Below are 23,486 nucleotides of genomic sequence, written 5' to 3'. Positions count from 1 at the left end.
GACCGACAAGGAGGCAGCTGAGGCCACGCCCAAGCAGGCAAGGTTTCGGGTTCCAATTTCATTGTTTTGTTTGCTCTGTACTCACACTGGACGGGTGCAGGCAAGGGAGTTAGGCGCGCAGAGTCAGTCAGCGTGGGCTGCTGAATGCATTTGTCCCTAATTCTTATTCTTTCTTTAATCATTCCACATCTTTGGTTTCACGAAAAGCGGCACAGCGTAACCCAGCAGAGCTCCAGGGAATATTTAATCTATCGGGAACTGGTCGCGAATCAATGAAAGGTAAGTGGCTTCAAAAAAAAATCCCCCCTGGTTTATTATTAATTATGGTGAGGGTTCGGTCAGTAGAATATACGGCTGCTTGATGGGGGACCTGCCAAGCTGAAGCCAGCCAGCCGGTTCTGTACGGTGGCCCACTAGGAATATGACAACCCCCTGTCAATCCATGGCTGATGGGTTGGATGGTCAGACTAATCAATTCAACACTAAAGCACTTGGGCCTGGGGCTTTTAGAGTACTTTGATCTGCAGACATTAGCAGCTGATAATGCTCAGCTCACCTCCGTGGTGCAGAGGGGAACGATTCAACAGCTGATTTCTGCCGGTCAAGCTGCTGTCAGGAAGTTGACCATGTTGCCTATCGCGCTTGCATTAAGACATGCCTCGCCAGGTAGAAGAAACAAGGGATTTCTCATGCCTCTGATAACATTACATTGTCTGTACTCAGCTTAATGGGTCACAATGGTTCATTTAGAGCAGGGGTCAGCGGAACAGTGGAGGGGAAGTAGTTGTGAATTTCCAACATTGCGCAGGGGGTCAGACTAGGTGACCGTTGAGGTCCCCTTCCACCTCTGAGTTTCTGTGTAAGTCAAGAAGGCCTGATTTCATGTAGGCCAAAACGGATAGGTCCCTGCTACAAGGAGCTTACAGTATGTTTCACCAGTGTGGGAGATGTCTAAGAGCGAAGGGGTAAAATGGGAGGCTCGACGTAACCTTATGATACTAATTTTGACAGAAGAGTGATCTGGTATCCTGGTCTCAGATTTCAGGCACCTTTGCAAATAATTAGCAAGCGGCGAATCTACCCTTCGGAATGAAAATGTCTTTGAGACGCTGCAGAAATTTTGAGCGGGAAATCGGTTATTTTGCAAATCGGAAATGCCAGTGACTGATCAGGCAGAAAGGAGAGCTGGGGTGGTTTAGTGGTTAGAGTGTCAGGCTAGGACCCGGAAGAAGCCCCCCAGGTTCAACAACCCCGCTTGACCACAGAACTCACTGGGTCTCTCCTCAGGCCAGTCATTCTCTGCCTGCCTGATCTTCTTTGCTGGGTGGTTGTCATTATAGAGATATAAAATTGGGAGGTGGGAACCATAAAAGCCCCCCCCAAGCTCTTTGGAGGAAGGGTAGGACCAAAATGTACAAGAGAGATGTGAAGTATCTAAGATACCATAATAAGTGGATTTTCAGTTGGTTTGACTGTCATTCTTTGTTTCCGTTTTCCACTGATAACTTTAAGAAACGGGCTATACCTGTGTGAGAAGTGGCAGTTATAATTGCTCAGGTATTGGCAGAGCGAAAGTCGTCGAGTGCGGTTTCACTTTCTGTATAAAAAAACCCTTAAATCTTCCAAGTTTCAGTTGGCACAGCAAGACGCAGCTTTTCTTTTTTTAAAAAAATTAATTACTCCTTCTGTTTAGATACTGTGGATAGAGTAATAATGTCCTTGCTTTGCTAAATAATGGCTTTTCTCCTGTCTCGGTTTATAGACAAAAGGGCAGAAGAAGTATGAATTCTTCTACATGTGGAATTACCTAATTTTTATTTCCTCTTGCTGAAGTGGAGACAACTACTCTGGAGTCTCATAAGTATTTATCATTGGTGGGTTTGGTTTCAAGCCCGGAGACCTTGCTTCGTATTTAAAAAAATAACACCACCCTCCATGTTTGCAAGAAAGGCTAGGCTAGAATTCTTTCTCTCTGTGGGCAGGGAAGGTTTGACGTAAGAGAACATTCCGACATTCTGGTCCTCTTGTCGTAGCTAGAAATGGCACAATCCCAGGATCTCTGGACCACAGGATGGGATAAGAACATAAGAACATAAGAGACGCCAATGTTGGATCAGGCCAAAGGCCCATCCCGTCCAACATTCTGTGTCACACAGTGGCGAGAAATAACAGTGCCATCAGGAGGTCCACCAGTGTGGCCAGGACATTAGAAGGGATGTATGAATAGACAAGAAGGGAGCATTTGGGGCGGGGCTGTGGCACAGGGGAGGAGCCTCTGCTTTGCATGCAGAAGGTCCCTAGTCCAAACCCTGGGACCTCCAGTGAAAAACACCAAGCAGTAGGAGATGCGAAAGACCTCTGCCTGAGACCCTGGGCTATACTGGGCAATACTGACCTTGAGGCATCAAGGGTCTGATTGACTACAGGCAGCTGAAAGTGGCTTCAAAGTGTATTCCTTGAGGACCAGAGGACCAGCAGCTGTTCAGTCTTAGAAGCAAGAATGTGCTTTGGAATTAGGAGTTTTCTGATAATGGTGCCCTTCTTGAATGAGACGTCTCCGTGTATTTGACTAATAGCTTGAATCGCATGCAAATTCATATTAGCCAGTGACCTGCCAACTGTAACCATAGAGATACAGAAAAAGACTGAAACATGGCTTGAAATTCAGTAAATCTTGAAAGCTGTCAGTGGCCATGATTCTTTTGTGTGTGCGTTGTGTACCCATGCCTGGAAACCATGGCAACCTCTGGCAACTCCTACTGGGGCATGGAGGACGCTCAGAGAAGTGGCTTGATAGCCTGGCTCTGCCTTCCGACCCTGGTATTCTTGGGAGGTCGCCCTTCCAGCCAGGGGTCGTCCCTGCTTCGCTTCCGAGATCTGATGAGATTGGGCTTGCCTGGGCTATCCAGGTCAGGGCCAGTGGCCATGATTCTTGATGCGTTCCGGGTGGTGTGAGTCTTGGACTTAGCCATCTCTGTTGTGGAAAAACACCCTACAACTTGCTTTGGAAGGCAGTGGGAAACTAGTTCGGTTTTACACAGGGAGAGTGTGATGCTTTATGAGGGTTGACAACTCCAAGCGGGTTAATTCCTGGAGATTTTGTGGTGGAGCCAGGGAAGGGAATCTGGGGAGGAAAGGGCCATCGGTGGGTATGCTGCCAGACGGTCCACCCTCCAAAGCAGCCATTTCTCCATGGAAATAGATCTCTGTAGTCTGAAGATCAGTTGTAGTTCTGGGAGATCTGAGGGCCGCATCCGGAGGTTGGCCAGCCTCTCTTTAGGTATATACCCCTAATTATGGGGATCGTCTGATGCTGAAACGGCTTGAAGTAAGGGGGCTCTAGCTAAGGGCAAAGGATGGAATTCTCTGTTGTTTGGAAAACGTAATTCTTCTACTATTACAGCGATAGAGGATTCAACCGTGTGCGATGCAGGAAGGTTCCACGAGCAGAGCTCTCAGCGTTCTGTTCTTCATCTTTTTATTTATAGTGATAGGCAGATGGAAACTGCAGCATGAGGCCAGGGGATATTTAAGATTTCCGCCATTCCAAAGCACACTGAAAATGGCCCCAGCAAGGTGCTGTTTGGCCCATTGGGATAAACATGGTGGTGATAAAAAGGACCACCAAGTTGCAGCCAGCATATGGCGACCCTGTAGGGTTTTCAAGGCAAGAGATGTTCAGAGGGTGGTCTGCCATTGCCTGCCTCCGCATAGCGACCCTGCACTCCCTTGCTGGTCTCCCATCCAGGGCTATTTTTGGGCAGGAACACACAGGAATGGAGTTCCGGCTGGCTCCTGAGTTGGCCACGCCCAGCAGGAACTCATAAGCATGATAGGCCACACCCAACGGCAGAAACTCATTAGGATTGGCTACATTAGGGGTGTGTGGCCTAACATGCAAAGGAGTTCCTGCTACAAAAAAAGCCCTGGGTTTTGACAACAAACAAGGTAAACAGAATAAGAAGCAAAAGGTGGGCGTGGCTGGATGACCATACTTCTGGTAACATGGGGGTGTGTGGCCTAATATGCTAATGAGCTATGCTCTCATGGGTGTGGCTGGATATGCTAATGAGTTTCTGTTGTTGGGTGTGGCCTATTATGCTAATGAGTTCCTGCTGGGCTTTTTCTACAAAAAGAGCCCTGCTCCCATCCAAGCACTAACCAGGGTCAACCCTGCTTAGCTTCTGAGATCTGACGAGACCAGGTTAGCCTGGGCACCCATATTGGAGGCCTGATGCAATTGGCAGAGCCAGTTCTTCTTCCTCCTTTTCCTCCTCCTGGTTAGGAGCGTGGACTCTAATCTGGGAGAGCTGGGTTTGAGTCCCCACTCTTCCACATGCAGGTGCTGGCATGATCTTGGGTGAGTCACAAGTTCTTTCAGCGCTGTTCTCTCACGTGCAGTTCTCGAAAGAGCTCTCTCAGCCCCACCTACCTCACAGGGTGTCTGTTGTGGGGAGGGGAAGGGAAAGGAGATTGTAAGCCGCTCAGAGACTCCTTCGAGTAGTGAAGGGCGGAGGATAAATCTAATCCCTTCTTCCTCTTCTTCATCTTCCTCCTTCTCCCCCTTCCTCTTCTGTTAAGCAGAATGTCTTAGGTCGTGACACATCAACCATCTTTCCTGGAGTGCTCTGCTTTTCATCCTTTCATATTTTTTGGTTCTTCTTTATAGTATTTCTGTGCCAAAAAGTTAGCTGTTTATTACATAATGTTAGCTGTTTTTTACGTAATGATGTTTAACTTTTAAATAAATGGAAGAATGGGGGAGCCTGCGTACGCAACAGTAGCTTTGATAGCCAGGCTGAAAATTTGAACTCCACAACTCTCTGGGGCAAGGTTTCCCAACCTGGTGCCCGTGGACACTGTTGGAAGAAAAGGACCAAATGCTGTCTCTAAGCCTCAGCCTCCAGAGTGGGGGGGGGTTACAAGAGAGCCAGATGGATAGACAGGCAAACTGTGGGTTTCCTTCCTGTTAGTCTTCTGCTTCTGTCCTTTTGATGTGTAGACTCAGTCTTAGGGAAATGCTTGCATCCTTCCATTCACACTTCCCTCCCTCTCCCTCCCTCCCTCCCTCCCTCCCTCTTTTCCAAGCCGAAGAGCCAGCGCTGTCTGAAGACGTTTCCGTGGTCATGTGGCCGGCATGACTAAACACCAAGGCGCACGGAACGCTGTTCCCTTCCCACCGAAGTGGTCCCTATTTATCTACTTGCAATTTCTTGCTTTCGAACTGCTAGGTTGGCAGGAGCTGGAACTAGAGACGGGAGCTCACTCCGTCATGCGGCACACTCGGGTCTCGAACTGCTGAACTACCGACCTTCCACAGCCTGCAGTTCAGCGTCTTAACCACTTGAGCCACCGCAGCTCCCACTATGTAGAATAGAGTTCCCTAAATAAAGAACTCTTTATTAGTTTAAAATTGACAAGTGGCTTTGTGTAAGTCTGTAACTTTGCTAAGCACCCTCAGAGCAAAGAGAAGCTTCTGTTGCCTGTATGCCTTGTTCACTCTGCTACAAGAGGATGCAGATTACTGGTGTACTATGCCAATGAATCTGTCCATCAGATGCCAAGGCTCTAGCTAGTACTTCTGGTGCCTGCTGAGCTTTTCAGAAACTGGGCTGGGGCACCACCCCCTATAGATGGGGTGGTGGTGGCTGGGGTCATCGTGAGGCAGGACTTGCTATTGGCTGCCCTCATTCAAATGAAAGAGTTCTCCATGGCTGCAATAGTCACTGCAATCACTGGAGGACCAAGAGGGACTGGTAACAACTCAGGCATGCGGTTCCATTTCCCGCTCATGCTTTTCTTTTTATTCCCTCTTCTCTTTCTCCCTTCCTCTCACTGGGGTTCAGTGTTCCCTCTAAGCTGAGTTAGTGTGAGCGAGCTCACAGTTTTTTAGCCTCCGGCTCCCACATTTTTGTCTTAGCTGGGGAAGGATGGGGCTCCAGAGCAAACTAATTTATGCAGCAGCCAAATCGCTGGCTCACAACTTGAATGTCAGTAGCTCACAAGGTAGAATTTTTGCTCACAAGACTCCACAGCTTAGAGGGACCATTGTTGGGATTTCCTTTATTTCTTTTTATTCCCCTTCTGCAACACTTTTGCCAAAAGAGGAAGGAGGTATAGAGTTTGGCTGCCCCTCCCACAGCAGCCATTTGGGTTTGGCTCCGCCTCTTGCAGAAGCCATTTTGTGTTGGCGCTCGCCCCTCCCCCCCATCCTGACATTCCAAAGGTGCCCACAGGCTCGGAAAGGTTAAGGACCCATGTTTACTGTGCCCTCCACACACTTTGCTGGAAGTAAGTTCTATCAAAATCATTGGGGCTTGCTCCTAACTAAACCTGTACAGTCCGTCATACACAGTGGGGGTGGTGGCAACGCACGCACCCTCCTGCTCAATGGACTCCACGGAGATAAATAGCTGCTTAGATAATTCAGGGAAATATTTCTTCTGTACTTTGGGCAAACTTCCTGTTTTCTTTGAATGGAAAGATAACCGTCTCTTTTCTATTTAGGGCCAAGAAACCTGATTGTTAAATTCCTTCTTATTGTGTGAAGAAATCACCTGGTGCATTCATCGTTAGAGTACATGGGAAAGGGATCTGGACAGACGTTGAAATCTAGCCTTAGGTGCTCCTTGGCAACGCCGTTGACCTTTTCAAGTTGTAATTTGTCTCTGGTTGTTTTTTTTTAATTAAAAGAAGCTTACACAGTTAAGGCAACAGGGCATATGTTCCCACTGTGCCTGTGTATGGAGTGGGCAACTACCTTGCATTCCTTAGCAATTTCCAAGCTTGACTACTGCAGTGAGGTATTTGTGAGGCTGCCCTTGAAGACTGTTCAGAAAATAGCTGCCCGAGTATTGGCCAGTGACATCAGCACAGACCACATAATACCAATATTGAAAGATCTCCGCTAAATTCTGGGGTTTGGGTCTCCTGCGATTGGTTTATATGATTATGATGCTTTTGCCATTAAAACTGCTGGGTGACCTTGGGCCAGTGGCATATCCTCAGCCTAACCTACCTCACAGGGCTATTGCGAGGATAAAATGGTGCACCATGAGTGCAGGCCTGAGCAGTTTGGAGGAGAGGTGGGATAAAAATGTACCAAGTAGATAGAGGCTGTGTGCGTGTTAGCGGGGCAGGCAGGCAGGCCACACCACAGTGTCCTGAGCTGTAGCTTCCTGCACATCCCCTGATACTTTCATCCTGGATCATAACCACAATGGCATGATGCATTTTGCAACCAAACGGGCAGAAAGCAGGAGCAGACAGGGAAGTAAAAGTGGCCCTGGAGCAAGCCAAGCTGCAGTAAGCCAGCACTCCAGGGGTCTCTCAGCTCAGCAGTGCAAACAGTGGGCGTGAGTTCCCCCATTGCTCCCTCCTGGAAACGGGCAGCAGAGTGGGAAAAGACAACTGGTGAACGGAACAGGCCTGCTTGACCTGCAGACCCGGTTCTGTCTGCTCCCTCTTTGAGTTGCCACCTCCTGGAGGGAGCAATTCTTCTTCCTGCCACCAGGGTATTCACTGCCACCACCTGTTCATCTTAGGGGTCCTGAATGAGAGGAACAGGACTCTCAGTCCCCCCTCCCAGTTCTGAGGCCTGGCCTCCTGCTACCCAGTGCCTGGTTACCACAGGGACCAAATGCATCTTTGGGGCTCCCGTGGAGGGTTGGCCAGTTGCACACTGACCGCCTCCCTCCTCCCTGGGGGTCCCCCTTGTCCAAATAGCGTGTCCCAAAGCATTTGGGGAAACTATGTGGCACAGAGAACACTACCAGCGTCAAATAAAAGGTGACAATATTTATTAATAAAAAAGGAAAGGTTCATAAGCATGCTTTAGCACCACAGCAGATCAGCAAAGGTAAAAGGTAAAGGTTCCCTTGCTCGAAAGCCAGTCGAATCCGACTCTAGGGTTGCGGTGCTCATCTCCGTTTCAAAGCCGAAGAGCCAGCGCTGTCCGAAGACGTTTCCGTGGTCATGTGGCCGGCATGACTAAACACCAAGGCGCACGGAACGCTGTTACCTTCCCACCGAAGTGGTACCTATTTATCTACTTGCAATCGAACTGCTAGGTAGGCAGGAGCTGGAACTAGAGACGGGAACTCACTCAATCATGCGGCACCCGGGTCTCGAACTGCTGAACTACTGACCTTCCACAGCCTGCAGTTCAGCGTCTTAACCACTTGAGCCACCGCAGCTCCCAGATCAGCAAAACGGAAGCGTAAAGAAAAGTTGGTTAGGAACACATCCTCTCTCCCTCTCCTACACATACCCTAATGAGATGTTACAATCAGAGTAGGCACTTGGAATCATAGAGTTGGAAGGGACCTCCAAGGTCATCTAGTCCAACCCCCTGCACAATACAGGAAATTCACAGATATCTCTCACACACAGAGTGACCCCTGCTCCATGCCCAGAAGATGGGGGAAAACCTTCAGAATCCCTGGCCAAACTGGCCTGGAGAAAAAAAGATTCCTGACCCCAAAGTGTACAAGCAGTCCAAGCTTAGAAAGTTGTAAAATGTTCTAAAGATGCCCCATTACCTCAGGCTCCCTGCAGACAGACCACATGGTCCAAGATGGCTGCCGGCTTGCAGACCAGAGATCAGAGGTCTGTCCCCTTTGCAGAACCACCACAAAAAGCCCCTTTGTCCTCTCAGGAAGAGCTGTCAGTAAACCTGTGTCTCTCCAGCCACTTTGCATCACCTTCTCCACCCCTTTGACTTGGACTGCCCAGGCCAGGGCTTCTGTTCCTGTTGTCTCCAGGAAGCCTCCTTCTGGGAGGCATCCTGGGACATCTCCAGGCATGCTGAGAAAACCTCCAGGAATCACCTGGAGGCTTCCCCAAGCAAGCACCAAATTCCCCCACTCAGCTTTGCTAGCAGGGTCATTAACGTTTCTAAAGCTGGGCTCTGACAGGTGATTGACCTACCTTCCTGCCCTCTGAGAGAGAAGAGGTAAATAAAAAGTGACACTTTTCAAACTCAGAGGTGGAGGGAGGCATTCCGTCACACCACGTCTTAGCCAAGTCACCCCGAAGGCTTTGGCAGAGCGTCTAAAGCCTGGTTATGCTTGAAGGCAGGGGCCCATCAGGAAGTTTCTCTGTAAGCGAAATGGCCCCTCCTTCCCTGTGGACAAGGTGATCTTGACCTCTTCCTCGTTCCCTTGGCCAACAAACTGCACCCCTGGCAGAACGGTTGATGACAGTCTCTAGATGGGAGGGAGTCAGGTTCATTCCACCACTCGTGGGTCTGCTGCGAGTTCTTGATTTTTTAGATGTCCTTCACTCTGCTCAGTCTCCCTCGGTACACATGCGCCAAGGGGTCCTTCTTTAGGAGCAGCCACCCTGTTCCTGTTGTGCGGTGGCTCAAGTGGTTAAGACGCTGAACTGCAGGCTGTGGAAGGTTAGTAGTTCAGCAGTTCGAGACCCGAGTGTGCCGCATGATGGAGTGAGCTCCCGTCTCTAGTTCCAGCTCCTGCCAACCTAGCAGTTCGAAAGCAAGAAATTGCAAGTAGATAAATAGGTACCACTTCGGTGGGAAGGGAACAGCGTTCTGTGCGCCTCGGTGTTTAGTCATGCCGGCCACATGACCACGGAAACGTCTTCGGACAGCGCTGCCTCTTCGGCTTTGAAACGGAGATGAGCACCGCAACCCTAGAGTCGGATTCGACTGGCTTTCGAGCAAGGGAACCTTTACCTTTACCCCTCTTTTAGATGCTGATCCCTGATTAATCACTGTGCCATCTTGATGCTGTGGCGATCTTGGGGGGCATTTTTGAGAACGATGGTATTGTGTGTATTGCTATTACAGCAAACTCTGCGCAGTTGTATAGACCAGCGGTCCGGAATAATTTGTCCAAGTAATTGTGAATTATTTTGTGCAGTGCTACCCTTCAGCTTGGATAGAAAAGCCCTCTTGAATAATTCAAGTTTTGCACTGTTTGCGGAAAGTCAGGCGAGTGGGAACCTTCCGGACCTCCTCAGGCAGACTGTTCCATTGGGGCGGGGGCACAGCAGAGAAGGCCCCTGCATGGGCAGTGGTTGATTTATTCCTGGAAGGTGCTTGCTTCCTTTCTTGTCTCACCCTGTAAATGCTCACCCAGGGAGTAAATGCTGCTGAATTTGTTTCTGATCTGAAGCCGATATCCGGTCTGTAGACATAAAGGCACTTCAGTTTTCTTAAGAGGGGACAGCTGTTTCTATCAGTTCCCACTGAAATCCACTGAAGCCCCCCTCCCAGTTTTGTCACTGTGGGTCAGGAGACCCACAAGAACAACCTGAGGCAGGGTGAGACGTCTGCAGTGGGCTGGGCTGGGGCTCAGGGGAAACTGGAGCACTCTTGAGTCTCTGGAATATGTGATTGGAGGCAGCCCAGTGAGTATAATCAGATCTATGGTGAGATTCAGCATTCTTCAGTTTTGTTTGTTCAGTAAAGAAACCGTTACGCTCAATTTGTCGCCTGAGAAGCCAGTGCAAGTCGGACTTGTGTACACTAAAGGAATGTGGCAGAGATGAGTCTCAATTATGGGAGGCAGTGAGTGGGGAAAGACTCGGGCACAAATTATTGATGTGAGAATAGGGTGCGTTACAGGTACCCAAGTGCGTGTGTGTGTTCTTTTTTTTTTAATATTTATTTTCCACATTTTTCAAACTTAAACACAAACATTTCATTTTCTTAGTTTACATAAATTTCTCAGAGTTGTTAATTCAAATTACATTCCTTGTACAAGTTATAACTTCACTATTATACTGTTACTTGCTTTATCCAGTTATATACCCTAAACCATCTTTTATTCTGACTCTTGTGGTCTTTATCTTGTAGTAATAGGCTCAAATTATCCATTTGAGCTAGTTCTAAAAGTTTTGCAATTAAATCCTCCTTTACGGGTAGTTTATTTGTCTTCCAATTTTTGGCCACTAATATTCGCGCCGCTGTTACTATATATACTATTAGATATGTATCTTGTATAACTTTTTGGGACCATATTCAATAAATATATTTCCGGTACTAACTCTATCTCTATATTCAATATTTCTGTGTGTGTGTTCTGTGTCGTCAGGCTGGCTCCTGACTTGTGGCGGCTCTATAGATTAATGTCCCTCCAAGACATCCTGCCGTTAACAGCTTTGCTCCGGTCTTGTAAAGTGAAGGCCGCGGCTTCCTTGATTGAGTCAATCCATCTGATCTTGCGTCTTCTCTGACTGCCTTCAACTTTTCCTAGTATTATTGCCTTTCCCAGCGAGTCTTGATTTCTCACAATGTGACCAAAGTACGATAGCCTCAGTCGTTTTAGCGCCTTGGGAGAATCCGGGCTTGATTTGATCTAGAACCCACTCGCTTGTCTTTTTTGGCAGTCCATGGCGTCTGGAACGCTCTCCTCCAACACCACATGAGAGCCTCCCTGTTTTCATCTGTGACCTGCTCGGGGGGGGGATACGTTGGTGTGGCGGTCGCTGTAAGGTTCACGCTCGTCTTCCCTTTGTCCCACTGCAGATGTCATGGTGCCCTCAGTATCGCAGTTCAAAGTTCCGCCACGTCTACGGCAAGGCCGCCAGCAAGGAGAACTGCTACGACTGCGTCCCCATCACCCAGAGTGTCCATGACAACCACTTCTGCGCTGTGAACCCACATTTCATTGCCGTGGTGACAGAGTGCGCGGGTGGAGGGGCCTTCCTGGTGATACCAGTAAATCAAGTAAGTACCACTTGAGTCTGTCTGAGGGCTCTGTGTGTGTGTTTGTGTGTGTGTGTGTGTACACAAGGTGGCGATGAGGGGCCACCTCCTTCAGTGGCTCATTTTTACTTGTGACCATGTTTTGCACTGAACCGCGGTGGCTTAGAGGTTAAGACACTGAGCTACAGACCAGAAGGTCTGTAGTTCGGCAGTTCGAGACCCGTGTTCCCTCTAAGCTGAGTTAGTGTGAGCTAGCGCAGTTTTTTAGCCTCCGGCTCACACCTTTTTTGTCTTGGCTCAGGACGGGATGGCTCCAGAGCAAACGAATCGATGCAGTAGCCAAATCGCTGGCTCACAACAACTTGAATGCCAGCAGCTCACAAAGTAGAACTTTTGCTCACAAGACTCCACAGCTTAGAGGGAGCATTGTTCGAGACCCAAGGGCCGCGTGACGGAGTGAGCTCCCGTTTCTGGCCCCAACGTCTGCCAGCCTAGCAGTTCGAAAGCAAGAAATTGCAAGTAGATAAATAGGTACCGCTTCGGTGGGAAAGTAATAGCGTTCCGTGCGCCTCAGTGTTTAGTCATGCCGGCCACATGACCATGGAAACGTCTTCGGACAGCGCTGGCTGTTCAGTTTGGAAACGGAGATGAGCACAGTCCCCTTTACTTTTACTTTTAGGGTTTCAAAGGCCAAAAAAAAAAAAAAATGGAATCTGTCTACCAATTTATTCCCCCATGAGCAGAGACCTGGGTAAAGGTCTCATTGGCCTGTATCCAACCACACCACTTCAAATCTTTAGCATGTTTTTTTTTTTTTAAGAGCAGGTGGTGATTTCTGCTGCTCCCCCACACCATCCCACTAATCACACTCCCCATTTTGTTCTTTGAGTCAGTCGACTGTGTGGTGGGCAAAATAAGGCTCTTCAGTAGGAGGGTAGAGCCTGCCGATACCCCACCCCTTCTCAAGTTCCCTTATTTCTTCAGAATGGGTGGTTGGGTGCAGGCCACAAGCCCGGGTCCAAAGCTATGGTGGGGCTTTTGGGGGCTCCACCCCCTTTCTTAAAGGCACAGACCCACAAGCATTTCTCCCATAAATGCTTATTTGACCGACCCCGGGCTCTCCAGACGACGAGGAAAGGGCTTTGATGGCCGGAAGGGCGGGAAAGGGGGCTGGTCCCGGGGAATCCCCAGACCGCTTTCCTCTCCCTCAGTGTCAGCGGCGGGGCGTGAAAACCCCCAAGAAAGAGCAGGCTGGATCAGAACACACGGCTCGGCAGATAGAGGGGGGAGGCAGGGCTTTGCTCGAGGAGGCACGTCTCCTGGATGACCCCAGCCATGCCGACAGGCGACGGGGTAGGGATGATAGATCCCGGTTGCCAGACCGGAAGTAGACGCACCTTAGCTAGCACAGAATATAACGGGGGTAGGATCACCAGAGGGGAAGTACTAGTGGATTGGAGTGGGGTTGGAGTAGGTGACCTCTAGGATCCCTTATGACTCTGTGTCAAGAAACTGGTCTCCTTTAAGAGAGTGTTTCTGCCTAAGTGTTAGCTTTCCTGACTATAGAAATCATCACCCTTACCTGCCGGCTTCGTATCAGAACTGCTGCTTAGGCTGGCAGAAGTGATTAACTTGCAGCAGCTGAGAACTGTCATCTAAAGTGGTTGACAACTTGCAATTTAGAGATCTATCCTGGTCACACCTTTCTATGGGCTAAACGGCTTTCCTTTCTGCACTGAGAACTTCAGCCCCACCAGAAAAAGATTTGCCCCCACAAGCCACAAAATCCTGGCTATGGGCCTGCATGAGCCCCTGCTCTTCCCGCTGTGACCCCCTTGGCACTGTTACCTGTCATTCTGATTTGCCTGTCAGTTGTGCAAGAAGGGAACTTGACAGAGCTTCTCTTGGATAAGGAGGAACCCAGTTGCCTCTGAGCCAGTGATCAGTGCATTAAATGGGAGATCCATGATTAGCTCTCCCGGTGTCTTCTTTAGTCTTGCAAAGGAGTTGTGGATGGAGGTGGATTGGGCTGTGATACCTGGAGCCATCCTATCCCGGTTTTCCTGACAGCAGCACCTAGAGGGTGAACTGCATTTACCTGGCAGTTGTGGAAAGTGTCATCAAGTTGCAGCCAGCTTATGGTGACCCCGCAGGGTTTTGAAGGCAAGAGACCCACAGTGGTGGTTTGGCCTTGTCTTCCTCTGTGTAGCAACCCTGGACTTCCTTGGGGGTCTCCCGCCCAAATACAAACCTGCTTGGCTTCCAGAATCTGTCAAAATTGGGCCGGGGCAAAAAGGACAGGTCTTTGTGTTCTTCCCTGTGGTGGCTCATAGCAACTCTGGGAGAAATACCTGCTGGGGAAACAGCATGTGAGTGTGGAAGGGAAAGTGTTAACTATCCTCCCACAGCAATCCCACCCCCTGCAAGTGCTTGCTAATGCTAAAGAGGACATGGGGGGGATCTAACCATGTGACCGTGTCTGAGCTGTCAGTTCATCAGCTGAACCTAGTATAACACCCTGATCACTTGGAGGGAAGCCAGGATAAAAACAGCCTTGAATAATATTTTGCATTCTTCCTTCCCGCCACCTTCATGTTTTGGTGTTTGAACTTTAAACACAGTACTATATCATACAGGGTTCAATCTGAGATCTCAATGGTCAAGGGAGGAACCACATTGCTCTATCGGCTCTTCCACACACTCAGCATACTCCTGATTTTCTTGGTAGTCGATCCTCAAGCATTGGAATCAGTTTGGGCGGGGTTCTTCCACATGTCTGCCTTCCCTGTGCATTTTTACAATTGTGGAGTCCGTTTATTTTCTTCCGCACATGCCTTCAATGATGTGGATTTTCAAGGAAGAGTGCTGTCATCATTGGTGGTGTCATTGGTAGCGTCACAACACACACACACACGCTTTTAAAAAAAGACACTAAAATATTGCTATATAACTGGAGCATTGTAACAATAGGCTTAGTTGCGTCTCTGAATTCTCACCTTTCATATTTTTTAAAATGTAAGTCTTTGGCTTCTTCCCTCACAGAGATATGTCTTTTTACTTATATCTTTGTGAGGGAAGATGCTAGAGACTTACTTTTATTTAAAAGAAAGCTGGGTATCCAGAGAGCCTGCTAAGCCTGTTACAATTTTTCAGTGATATATTACTATTTTACTGACGTTTAAAAAAGAAAAAGAAATTATTAATCTTCCAGGGGGCGGATGGTTTGACCATGACGGTCCAATCAGTCCAAGGGAGGTACGTGGGCAGGACGAAGAAAACCGACAGAAACATTATGCATAAGGAAAAATGCTCTTAAAAATCTTAACATCTGGAATCGAATAGAGGAGCACCAAAATTGTTTTAGGATGTTATTTAACTGTTCGTTAATTGCCTATGTGTAATTTAACATTTTATATTGTTTTATTGTTTTATTGTTTTATCTGGCATTATGCCCTGTTAGCCGCCCTGAGCCTGCAGGGAGGGCGGGATAGAAATCTAAATAATAAATAAATAAATAAAATAAAAAGCTGACTCAAAATCGGCTTCAGAAAAACATTGGGGTAAAAGTGGTCTCCAAAGCACTGGCAAAAAAGGAGGAAAAACAAAAGCCCAAACTGACAACTAAAGGTACAAAAATGTGTGCGGGAATCAGGAGACAACCAAAGCAGTATGGAGCCAGAACCAACATTTTTTAAAAAACTTCTGAAAAGCCCATGTGTCTCATCTTTCCCAGTCCTCTTAAACACAGGTGTAGAGGACAGTGTGTGGTATTCAAACTCTGAGTGTGGGGAGGGCTGTGGCTCAGTGGTAGACCAACAGCTTGGCATGCAGAAGGTCCCAGGTTCAATCCCCAGCATCTCCAGCTAAAAGGATCAGATCATAGGTGATGGGAAAAACCTCTGCCCGAGACCTTTGGAGAAACAGGGCCAGTCTGATTAGACAATAGTGACCTTTAAATGATCACTATGTATTTTAATTTGTCCTATGAAAATGTCTGGAAATTTCTTGTTTTTATTTTGACGGAATCATCGTTGTTGCCATGGTTTACTTGTTGTTGCCATAAAGAGAGGCTGACCGAGCTTGAATGTCCAGTGGTCTAATTCAGTATAAGACAGCTTCATGTAAGCTGTAGCCTGAAAACAGGGACACTGACGTTGATTCTCAGTTCTCAACCCGTAAGTCAGAGACCGTGTTGCAAATGAACAAACAAAAACGGCACAAGCCAGCGGGCAAATTAAGCCCAAAGCTTCTCTTTGATTGGTCAAAAAGATCACATGGACGGCTTCAAAAGGGAATTAGATAAGCATATGGAGCAGAGGTCCATCAGTGGCTATTAGCCACAAGGTATAGATAGGGACTCTGGGGCAAGTGATGCTGTCATCTTGGTGCTTGGGGGGGGGGTCAACAGTGGGAGGGCTTCTAATGTCCTGGCCCCACTGGTGGACCTCCTGATGGCACTGGTATTTCTGGCCACTGTGTGTTGGACTGGATGGGCCTTTGGCCTGATCCAACATTGGCATCTCTTATGTTCTTATCACCACTTGGATGGATTGCTTATCATCAGTGTTGTCACCACGGGCACTAGCCATTAGGTGCTTTTGAGATGGTTGCAACCAACCGAGGCTTCGGAAGTTATTGCAGTAAGCATGCTAGCTGGGAGAAACATTATATTGTCCTGGTATCAAAGTATTGAGTGTTCGGGAAAGGTGTGTGTTTTTTTCCTGCCATGAGCACTTCCTTGAGGGAGAAGTTCTAGAGTTCCCACAACTGTTGAGCAACAGTTGCAGGTTTATTGTACAAAAGAAGGATGGTCTGGAAAGGCCCATATTTCTGGTCTATGAATTTCCATTGGGAAGTGAACTTGGCTATTGAACAAATTATCTTCTCTGTGTGGAGGGTGGGTGTAACAAATCAATGTGGGACTTTGATCCTGCTTTACGCTGGAGCTTTGTTCAGCCTTGCGAAGTCACCATAAAAATCTGTTATCAGCTGGTCTACCTGCATGAGGTTGGCTGTGAGTGACAACCTGAAAGGAAGGCCTGGAGAATTATAGGCCAAGAATCCATTTTAATCCATCCCAGGCAAGGCTTCAGTAACATGTCTGCAAAATTTTTAGAAGCGAAACTCGTGAAATCTTCATCGACGGGAACAATATTGCAAAGCCTGGGATTAAGTCTGCCAGTTATGGTCCCGTGTGAAATGAAAGTGAATGGCTCATGCTGATGTAACTTCCTGTGATCCCAGATCCCAGACACTGGTCCTCTTGGGCCTTGGTAAGTTTTAGGGTTTCCGTCCCAATGACATCTTGTGCGCTGCTATATCACTTCCAGGGAAAACCCAGAAGTGACATTGACATATGGAAACTTTAGAATCACTGGAAACCATAGAGTTTTCCCTGGAAATGGTGATTTACAATGGATACTGGAGCATACAAGAGAACTTCAGCAGAAAATCAACTTGTGTTTCATAGATTACGGCAAAGCTTTTGACTGTATAGATCATGAAAAGCCGTGGTTGGTTTTAAAAGGAATGGGTGTGCCACAGCATCCGGTTGTTTTGATCCGCAACCTGTACTCTGGACAAGAGGCTACACTTAGGACAGAATATGGGAAAACAAAATGGTTTCCAGTTGGCAAAGGTGTCAGACAGGGCTGTGTTTTATCTCATTGTTTCTTCAGTCTGTGTGCAGAACGTATCATAAGGAAAACTGGATTAGATTGATGAAGGTGGAATGAAAACTGGTGGGAGAAACAGCAACGATTTGAGATATGCAGTTGACACCACATTACTGACAGAAAATAGTGAGGGCTTGAAACAACTACTGATGAAGGCTAAAGCAGAAAGTGCTAAAGCAGGATTGCAACTGAACATTAAGAAGACACAAATAATCACTTCAAGGCTGACGATGAAGAAATTGAAATAGTTAAAAGATTTTCTATCCCTTGGCTCCATCATCAACCAAAAGGGAGGTGGCAACCAAGAAGTCAGAAGGAGGCTGAGACTGGGAAGGGCAGCCATGAAGGAGCTAGAGAAGCTTCTGAAGTGTAAGGATGTGTCGCTGGCGACCAAGATCAAGTTAATTCATGCCATAGTATTCCCCATCGTCACTATGTATGGGTGTGAAAGCTGGCCAAGGAAGAAAGCTGACAGGAAGAAAGAAGAAGAAGAAGAAGAAGAGATTGGATTTATACCCCGCCCTTCACTACCCAAAGGTGTCTCAGAGCGGCTTACAAACTCCTTTCCCTTCCCCTCCCCACAACAGACACCCTGTGAGGTAAAAGAAGAAGAAGAAGAGATTGGATTTATACCCCGCCCTTCACTACCCAAAGGTGTCTCAGAGCGGCTTACAAACTCCTTTCCCTTCCCCTCCCCACAACAGACACCCTGTGAGGTAGGCAGGGCTGAGAGAGCTCTTGACAGAAACTGCTGTCTTTCAAGAACAGCTCTTATCAGAACTACGGCTTGCCCAAGGTCATCCAGCCAGGTGCAAGTGGAGGAGTGGGGGAATCAAACCCGGTTCTCCCAGATTAGAGTCCGCGCACTTAACCACTGCACCAAACTGGCTCTCAAGTGGTGTTGGGGAAGATTTTTTTTTCCAATTAAATTTTTATTAATTTTACATGTATAATACAACATAAGTCAGGTTAACGATAGCCCTATAAAGCATAAAGGAATAAACAACTGTATATGGAACAAACAGAATATACGCCTAAGTAAGGATATATTCAGTCTAACAAGATTCTCTTGTGTGGATTCTAATGTTTAAAAGTGTAATAAGTCCTTAAGATGTTCATTCTTCGGGATGTGTTGGGGAAGATTTTTATGGATACCGTGGGACCACCAAAAAGACAAATCAGTGGGTCCTACATCAATTCAAGCCTGAACTCTCCCTAGAAGCTAAACTGACTTAACTGAAGGCTGTCATACTTTGATCACATTATGAGAAGACGAGCATCACTGGAGAAGATGATGCTAGGAGAAGCTGAAGGCAGCAGGAAAAGAGGAAGACCAAACATGGGGTAGATGGACTCCATAAAGGAAGCCATGAGGGCCCTCAGTTTGTAAGACCGGAGCAAGGCTGTTGACGATAGGATGTTTTGGAAGACCTTAACCCGTAGGGTCACCATAAGTCAGAAGTGACTTGAGGGTACTTCACACACACAAACACATATATCTTTGGAAGAAGCCAGGGGTCATTTCGTAGGAAAAGAGGTGCAGGAGCTCATTAGCATAACTCATTTGCATATGCCACACACCCCGACATCACCGGAAGTATGTCAGAAGGCAGCACCCACCGCTCAGGCTCCACTGGACTGTTTTGGATTGCTAGCTAGTGGGGGGGGGGGACGTGCAGATCTGTCCTCGCAAAGGAGGAGGGAGAGCTTGTTCCTGAATAAAACTTGGTCTTAAAGGTGCCACTGGACTGTTTTGGACCGGGGGCTGGGGGGGGCTCTGCAGCTTACCTGGCTGCTTCTTGCTCTGACTGAGGGCTGCTGGGAGCAGGGGGTGGGGCTTGTTGCATGTGCTCGCCCCCTGGGCTCTTTACTGCCAGAGCTCCGCTCCTGTGCGCTCCTGCAGGAAAGGACCCCTGGAAGAAGCACCAGGAACAGGTAGGGCAAAGAGCCCTTTACTGTGATTTCTTGCTGGGACTGGTGCTCCCTTCCTTGTCCAAAGCTGTTACTGTTCTTGGGACTTTTCAGGGAAGATGAGAGGCCTGTGCCTGTTCAGTGATTATTGTTTGATTATGTGTCCCCCCCCCCCGGAATTTCTCCCAAGCCTTAGGGAGAAAGGATCCGAAGCTGCAAAATGCTAAAAAATACCCAACCACCCTGGGCTTTGCCACTTGCACCTGAGGTGAACTGGTCTCTCATTGGACAGGATTTATGTTCCCACTCCTCAGAGAGTGACTAATATGTGGAATTCGCAGCCAGAGGATGGAGTGATGACGACAGGTATAGACAGGGGATTAGATAGATTCATGGTCGATAGGGCTATCAGTGGCTACCAGCCATGGTGACTGAGGGGAACCTTCATGTTCCGTGTTCAGAGGCACTCAGCCTCCACATCCTAGAACCCAGAGGCAACATCAGGGGAAGGCCTCGGCCTCTATGCCCTTTTGTTGGCCCTCCAGAGGAACTGGCTGGTCACTGTGTGAGGCAGGATGCTGGACTAGATGGACCACTGGTCTGGTCCAGCAGGGCTCGTCTCATGTTCTCATGAAGCTTGCCTTATACCGTGCCAGTTCACAAGTTCAATGGAAATCCAGAGAAGCAGCAATGGGGATTAATAAGAGAGAAGAAGAAGAGATTGGATTTATACCCCCACCCTTCACTCAGAGTGGTTTACAATCTCCTTTCCCTTCCCCTCCCCACAGCAGACACCCTGTAAGGTGGGTGGGGCTGAGAGAGCTCTTTCTAGAACTGCTCTTGAGAGAACAGCTCCGAGAGAACTTGTGACTGACCCAAGGTCACACCAGCAGCTGCATGTGGAGGAGTGGGGAATCAAACCTGGTTCTTCCAGATTAGAGTCCATGCTCCTAACCACTACACCAAACTGGCTCTCTGTAAGATGTTCCTTGCCAGTTGGCAGGCCATTGCAAGAGACCCCCTTTACCAAGAGTTTTCACTAGGGCACGGTGGTGTGCTGGTCTGTAAAGACATCTATCTTTCACCCTCAATCTCACTGTTGACCTTTGAGGTTTGCATTTAAGAAAATGCCAAAGTATACGGAGCTATTGCTAGTCTCATTTAGGACTTCCTGGGGTCAGCCCTTTTAGGAAAGGATTGTTTCTTCGAACAGTGTTTTATCTCACCGCGTACACAGCATCAGTGTTGCGTTTATCTTGCAGATGAATGGGTTGACCTGGTACTACTAAGCCGCCTTTTGCGTATTCTGTCAACTCCATTCCACTTTATGCCATGACAGAAAACGTTTAAGTCTGGTGTGGACCCCTTGTGGTGAAGGCGGGGGAAAGCACTTGCATTTTTGCATGAAGAAAAACACATTTCAGCTCTCTTTAAAACATTGCCACAATTGCAGGCGACCACATGTGTCCAGCTGGAGATGATGACTGAGAATTTCACAATTCTGCTTGTGTTAGGGATAGAAATACATGCCCCACCCATGGCTTACGGTGCAAGGCAGGGCTGCCCTAGATGTCTCGTTTCCAGATGTGCGTCTTTAGTCTGTGTTGGTGGTCCCTGATCTGTCAAGGGGGTCACTGTATGCAGGAGCAGCCCAAGGATTTTTGGCACAGAGGCAAGTTACTTCACTGGCGCACACTTCCGTGCCACAGGGAAGCCACCGCCCACCCAGGACCCTGCCCCCAGTGGTGGGGAGGATCAGGGCCAGCCCCAGCTTATTGTGCACCCTAGGCGAAGATCCCTTCTGGCGCCCCCCCGTGCCGCCCTGTGCACCCACCTGGTCAGAGCCAGCGGGGGGGCTTTTGGCAGGGGGGCGGGTGCAGTTTGGCACCCCTCGTCAGGGCACCTGGAGCAGCTCACAAGCCACCGCTCCCCCAGCCCTGCTGCTGCTGCTGCTGCTGCAGCTGCCAGTCCCCGGCTGCGAGGAGGAGGAGAAGCGCTCCGTTGAAGAGGAGGAGGAGGAGAAGCGCTCCGCTGGGAAGCCAAGGGGGCAGGCAGGGAGAAGTTAGCCGGCCAAAGAGGCGGCGGGCAGCGACGGTGGCGGGGGTCACCCGGCCATGGAAATGCAGGGCTTTAGGTGGGGGGGGGCTTTTGGTGGGAGGGCAGGTGCAGTTTGGCGCCCCTAAGGGCTGGTGCGCTCTAGGCGAACGCCTAGTTCACCTAGTGAGCGAGCCGGCCCTGGGGAGGATGAAAGAATGCTGACCCTCCCCTGATAGGAGGGGGCAGGAAGGAGGGTCACTCACCATGGGCTGTCCACTGTGGCTGGGGGCACTGCCCAGGGCTGCAGCACCCTGACACGGCTGGTGGGTGTGTGGGAAGCAGCAGGGTCAGATTCGGTGTCCCTCCATCTCTAGTGCCCTAGGTGCCCCTAATGGACGGGCTTCCCTCTTTTTCCCTGGTTTGGGGCAGCACATTTCAGAATTCACTAGATTCCAAGGGTGAAAACAGAGAGAAGGTGTTAAGAGCAGTTACAGTGAGTTCCTTACATATGGTGTGAGCCCAGATCTGCAACTTGTGCTTTACAAATCTACCTTTTAGCAAATCAGATGCTGGATCATCCGCCCTGACCTGGACAGCCCAGGCAAGCCCAATCAGCGTCAGATCTCGGAAGCTAAGCAGGGCCCACCCTGGGAAGTATTTGGATGGGAGACCTCCAAGGAATACCAGGGCCGGGAGGCCAGAGGCAGGCTATCAAGCCACTTCTCTGGAATGTCCTCCGTGCCCCAGTAGGAGTTGCCAGAGGTCACCATGACTTCCAGGCACACGTGCACACACACAAATGCAAAAAAATACCTCCGCCCAATGCTGGATAATCTGTCATTCTTGCATCCTTTCCTTAATTCATCCAACAACTAGTCCATTTGGTTTTTATAGGTGTACTGTATGTTTATTCAGTTACATACTGATCCTTCACCTTGCAAAAAAAAATTCTGAAGTGTATAAAAAAAACACTTGCAAAACTGCACTGGGGCATGGTAGCTATCATGGCATGGGCACCAGCCAAGTTGGTGCTTTACACAGCTGGCTTTTCCCCAGTTCAAAGTGGCCGTGCAGCTAAAGCGAGAGAATCAGTGTTTCGGAGCGTGCCACCAGAAAGAAGAGGAGGGATCTCTAGTGAAAATACTGTAGGCGTTTCCGGTCCCCTCCCACTGTCCTTAAAACGTCGCATTTCATCTGGAGTTGGTGTACACTTTGCTTGCGGCCCTTCTCTCCCACGTGTACTTAAGTGTGCGCCCTTGTCCTTTTTATCCCAGAGCTCTGGAATAGAAGGTAATGTGTTGGGATTCTTTTGGTTTAAAGTTTGTTAGCAGAGTATTAAAGAGGCAGAGTCCATGTTGTGTTTAAAAGAATAAAAGTTTACTACAACCTAGCATGGGGAAAAGGTACACAGGATATAAAATAACAAAGAGCTTATATGCCTACATCCTTACAGCTAGACTGAAAATGGCAGAAGAGAGGCTTCTCCTTCTTGTTCAGAACAAAGAAACACAAGACGGGAAGAGAAGCCATAAAATGCTAATACTTGGCACTTTGGTTTCCAATCAGAACAACAAACTAGCTCTGTAGTTCCCGGGCTTTCTAACTGTCTAAAACAGATTGGTTACAAACAAACATGTGACTTTGCAAACATCATTAACCCAGTAAATACTGAAGTGTTTTTGCCATTGAATTATAAGTTGGGCTGCGGCCCCCGGTGGTTGGATATGAGGAAGAAACGGCTCTGAGAGAAGGAACTAATGTTTTGAGTTAACTGGGATCAAAACCAAGACGAAGGGTACGCTCTGGAGACTTTGCCTTCCTTTTGGCCTTCGTCAGTTGCCCAGCCTCGCTGTAGAGCCTGGGAACGGAATCCCTCTGTTTGTTTTTCAGACGGGAAAACTCGATCCGCACTACCCGCGCGTCTGTGGCCACAAGGGCAACGTGCTGGACATCAAGTGGAACCCTTTCAATGACTTCATAATCGCTTCCTGCTCTGAAGACGCAACGGTGAGTTTGACCGGGGGGAGGGGGAGATTTCGGGGTCCGCAAAACACTTGCCTGGTGCAGATCGGACGCTGCCTGATTCCCACCGACCCCCAACCCTGGTTAGAAGAGGAGCCTGCTGTGCTCCCTTATTTGTCAACTCCAGGTTGGGAAATACCAGGAGATTTGGGGTGTGGGGCCTGGGGAGG

General features: G+C 48.5%; 1 protein-coding gene across 1 annotated transcript in view; it reads left to right on the top strand.

Moving 5' to 3' along the window:
- Positions 1–23,486, top strand: part of CORO2A (coronin 2A) — a 57,197-nt gene that overhangs the window by 8,283 nt on the left and 25,428 nt on the right. Inside the window, exons 2-3 of the mRNA XM_015420670.1 lie at positions 11,492–11,692; positions 23,185–23,301. Of these exons, the coding sequence (XP_015276156.1) occupies positions 11,492–11,692; positions 23,185–23,301 (318 nt within the window). The remainder of the gene's footprint in view (positions 1–11,491; positions 11,693–23,184; positions 23,302–23,486) is intronic.

The sequence above is a fragment of the Gekko japonicus genome, unplaced genomic scaffold (genome assembly GCF_001447785.1).
Source record: "Gekko japonicus isolate JY-2015 unplaced genomic scaffold, Gekko_japonicus_V1.1 scaffold1242, whole genome shotgun sequence".
Lineage (NCBI taxonomy): Eukaryota > Metazoa > Chordata > Lepidosauria > Squamata > Gekkonidae > Gekko > Gekko japonicus.
Note: the sequence above shows the minus strand (reverse complement) of the source record. Positions and strands in the feature narration are given on the sequence as shown.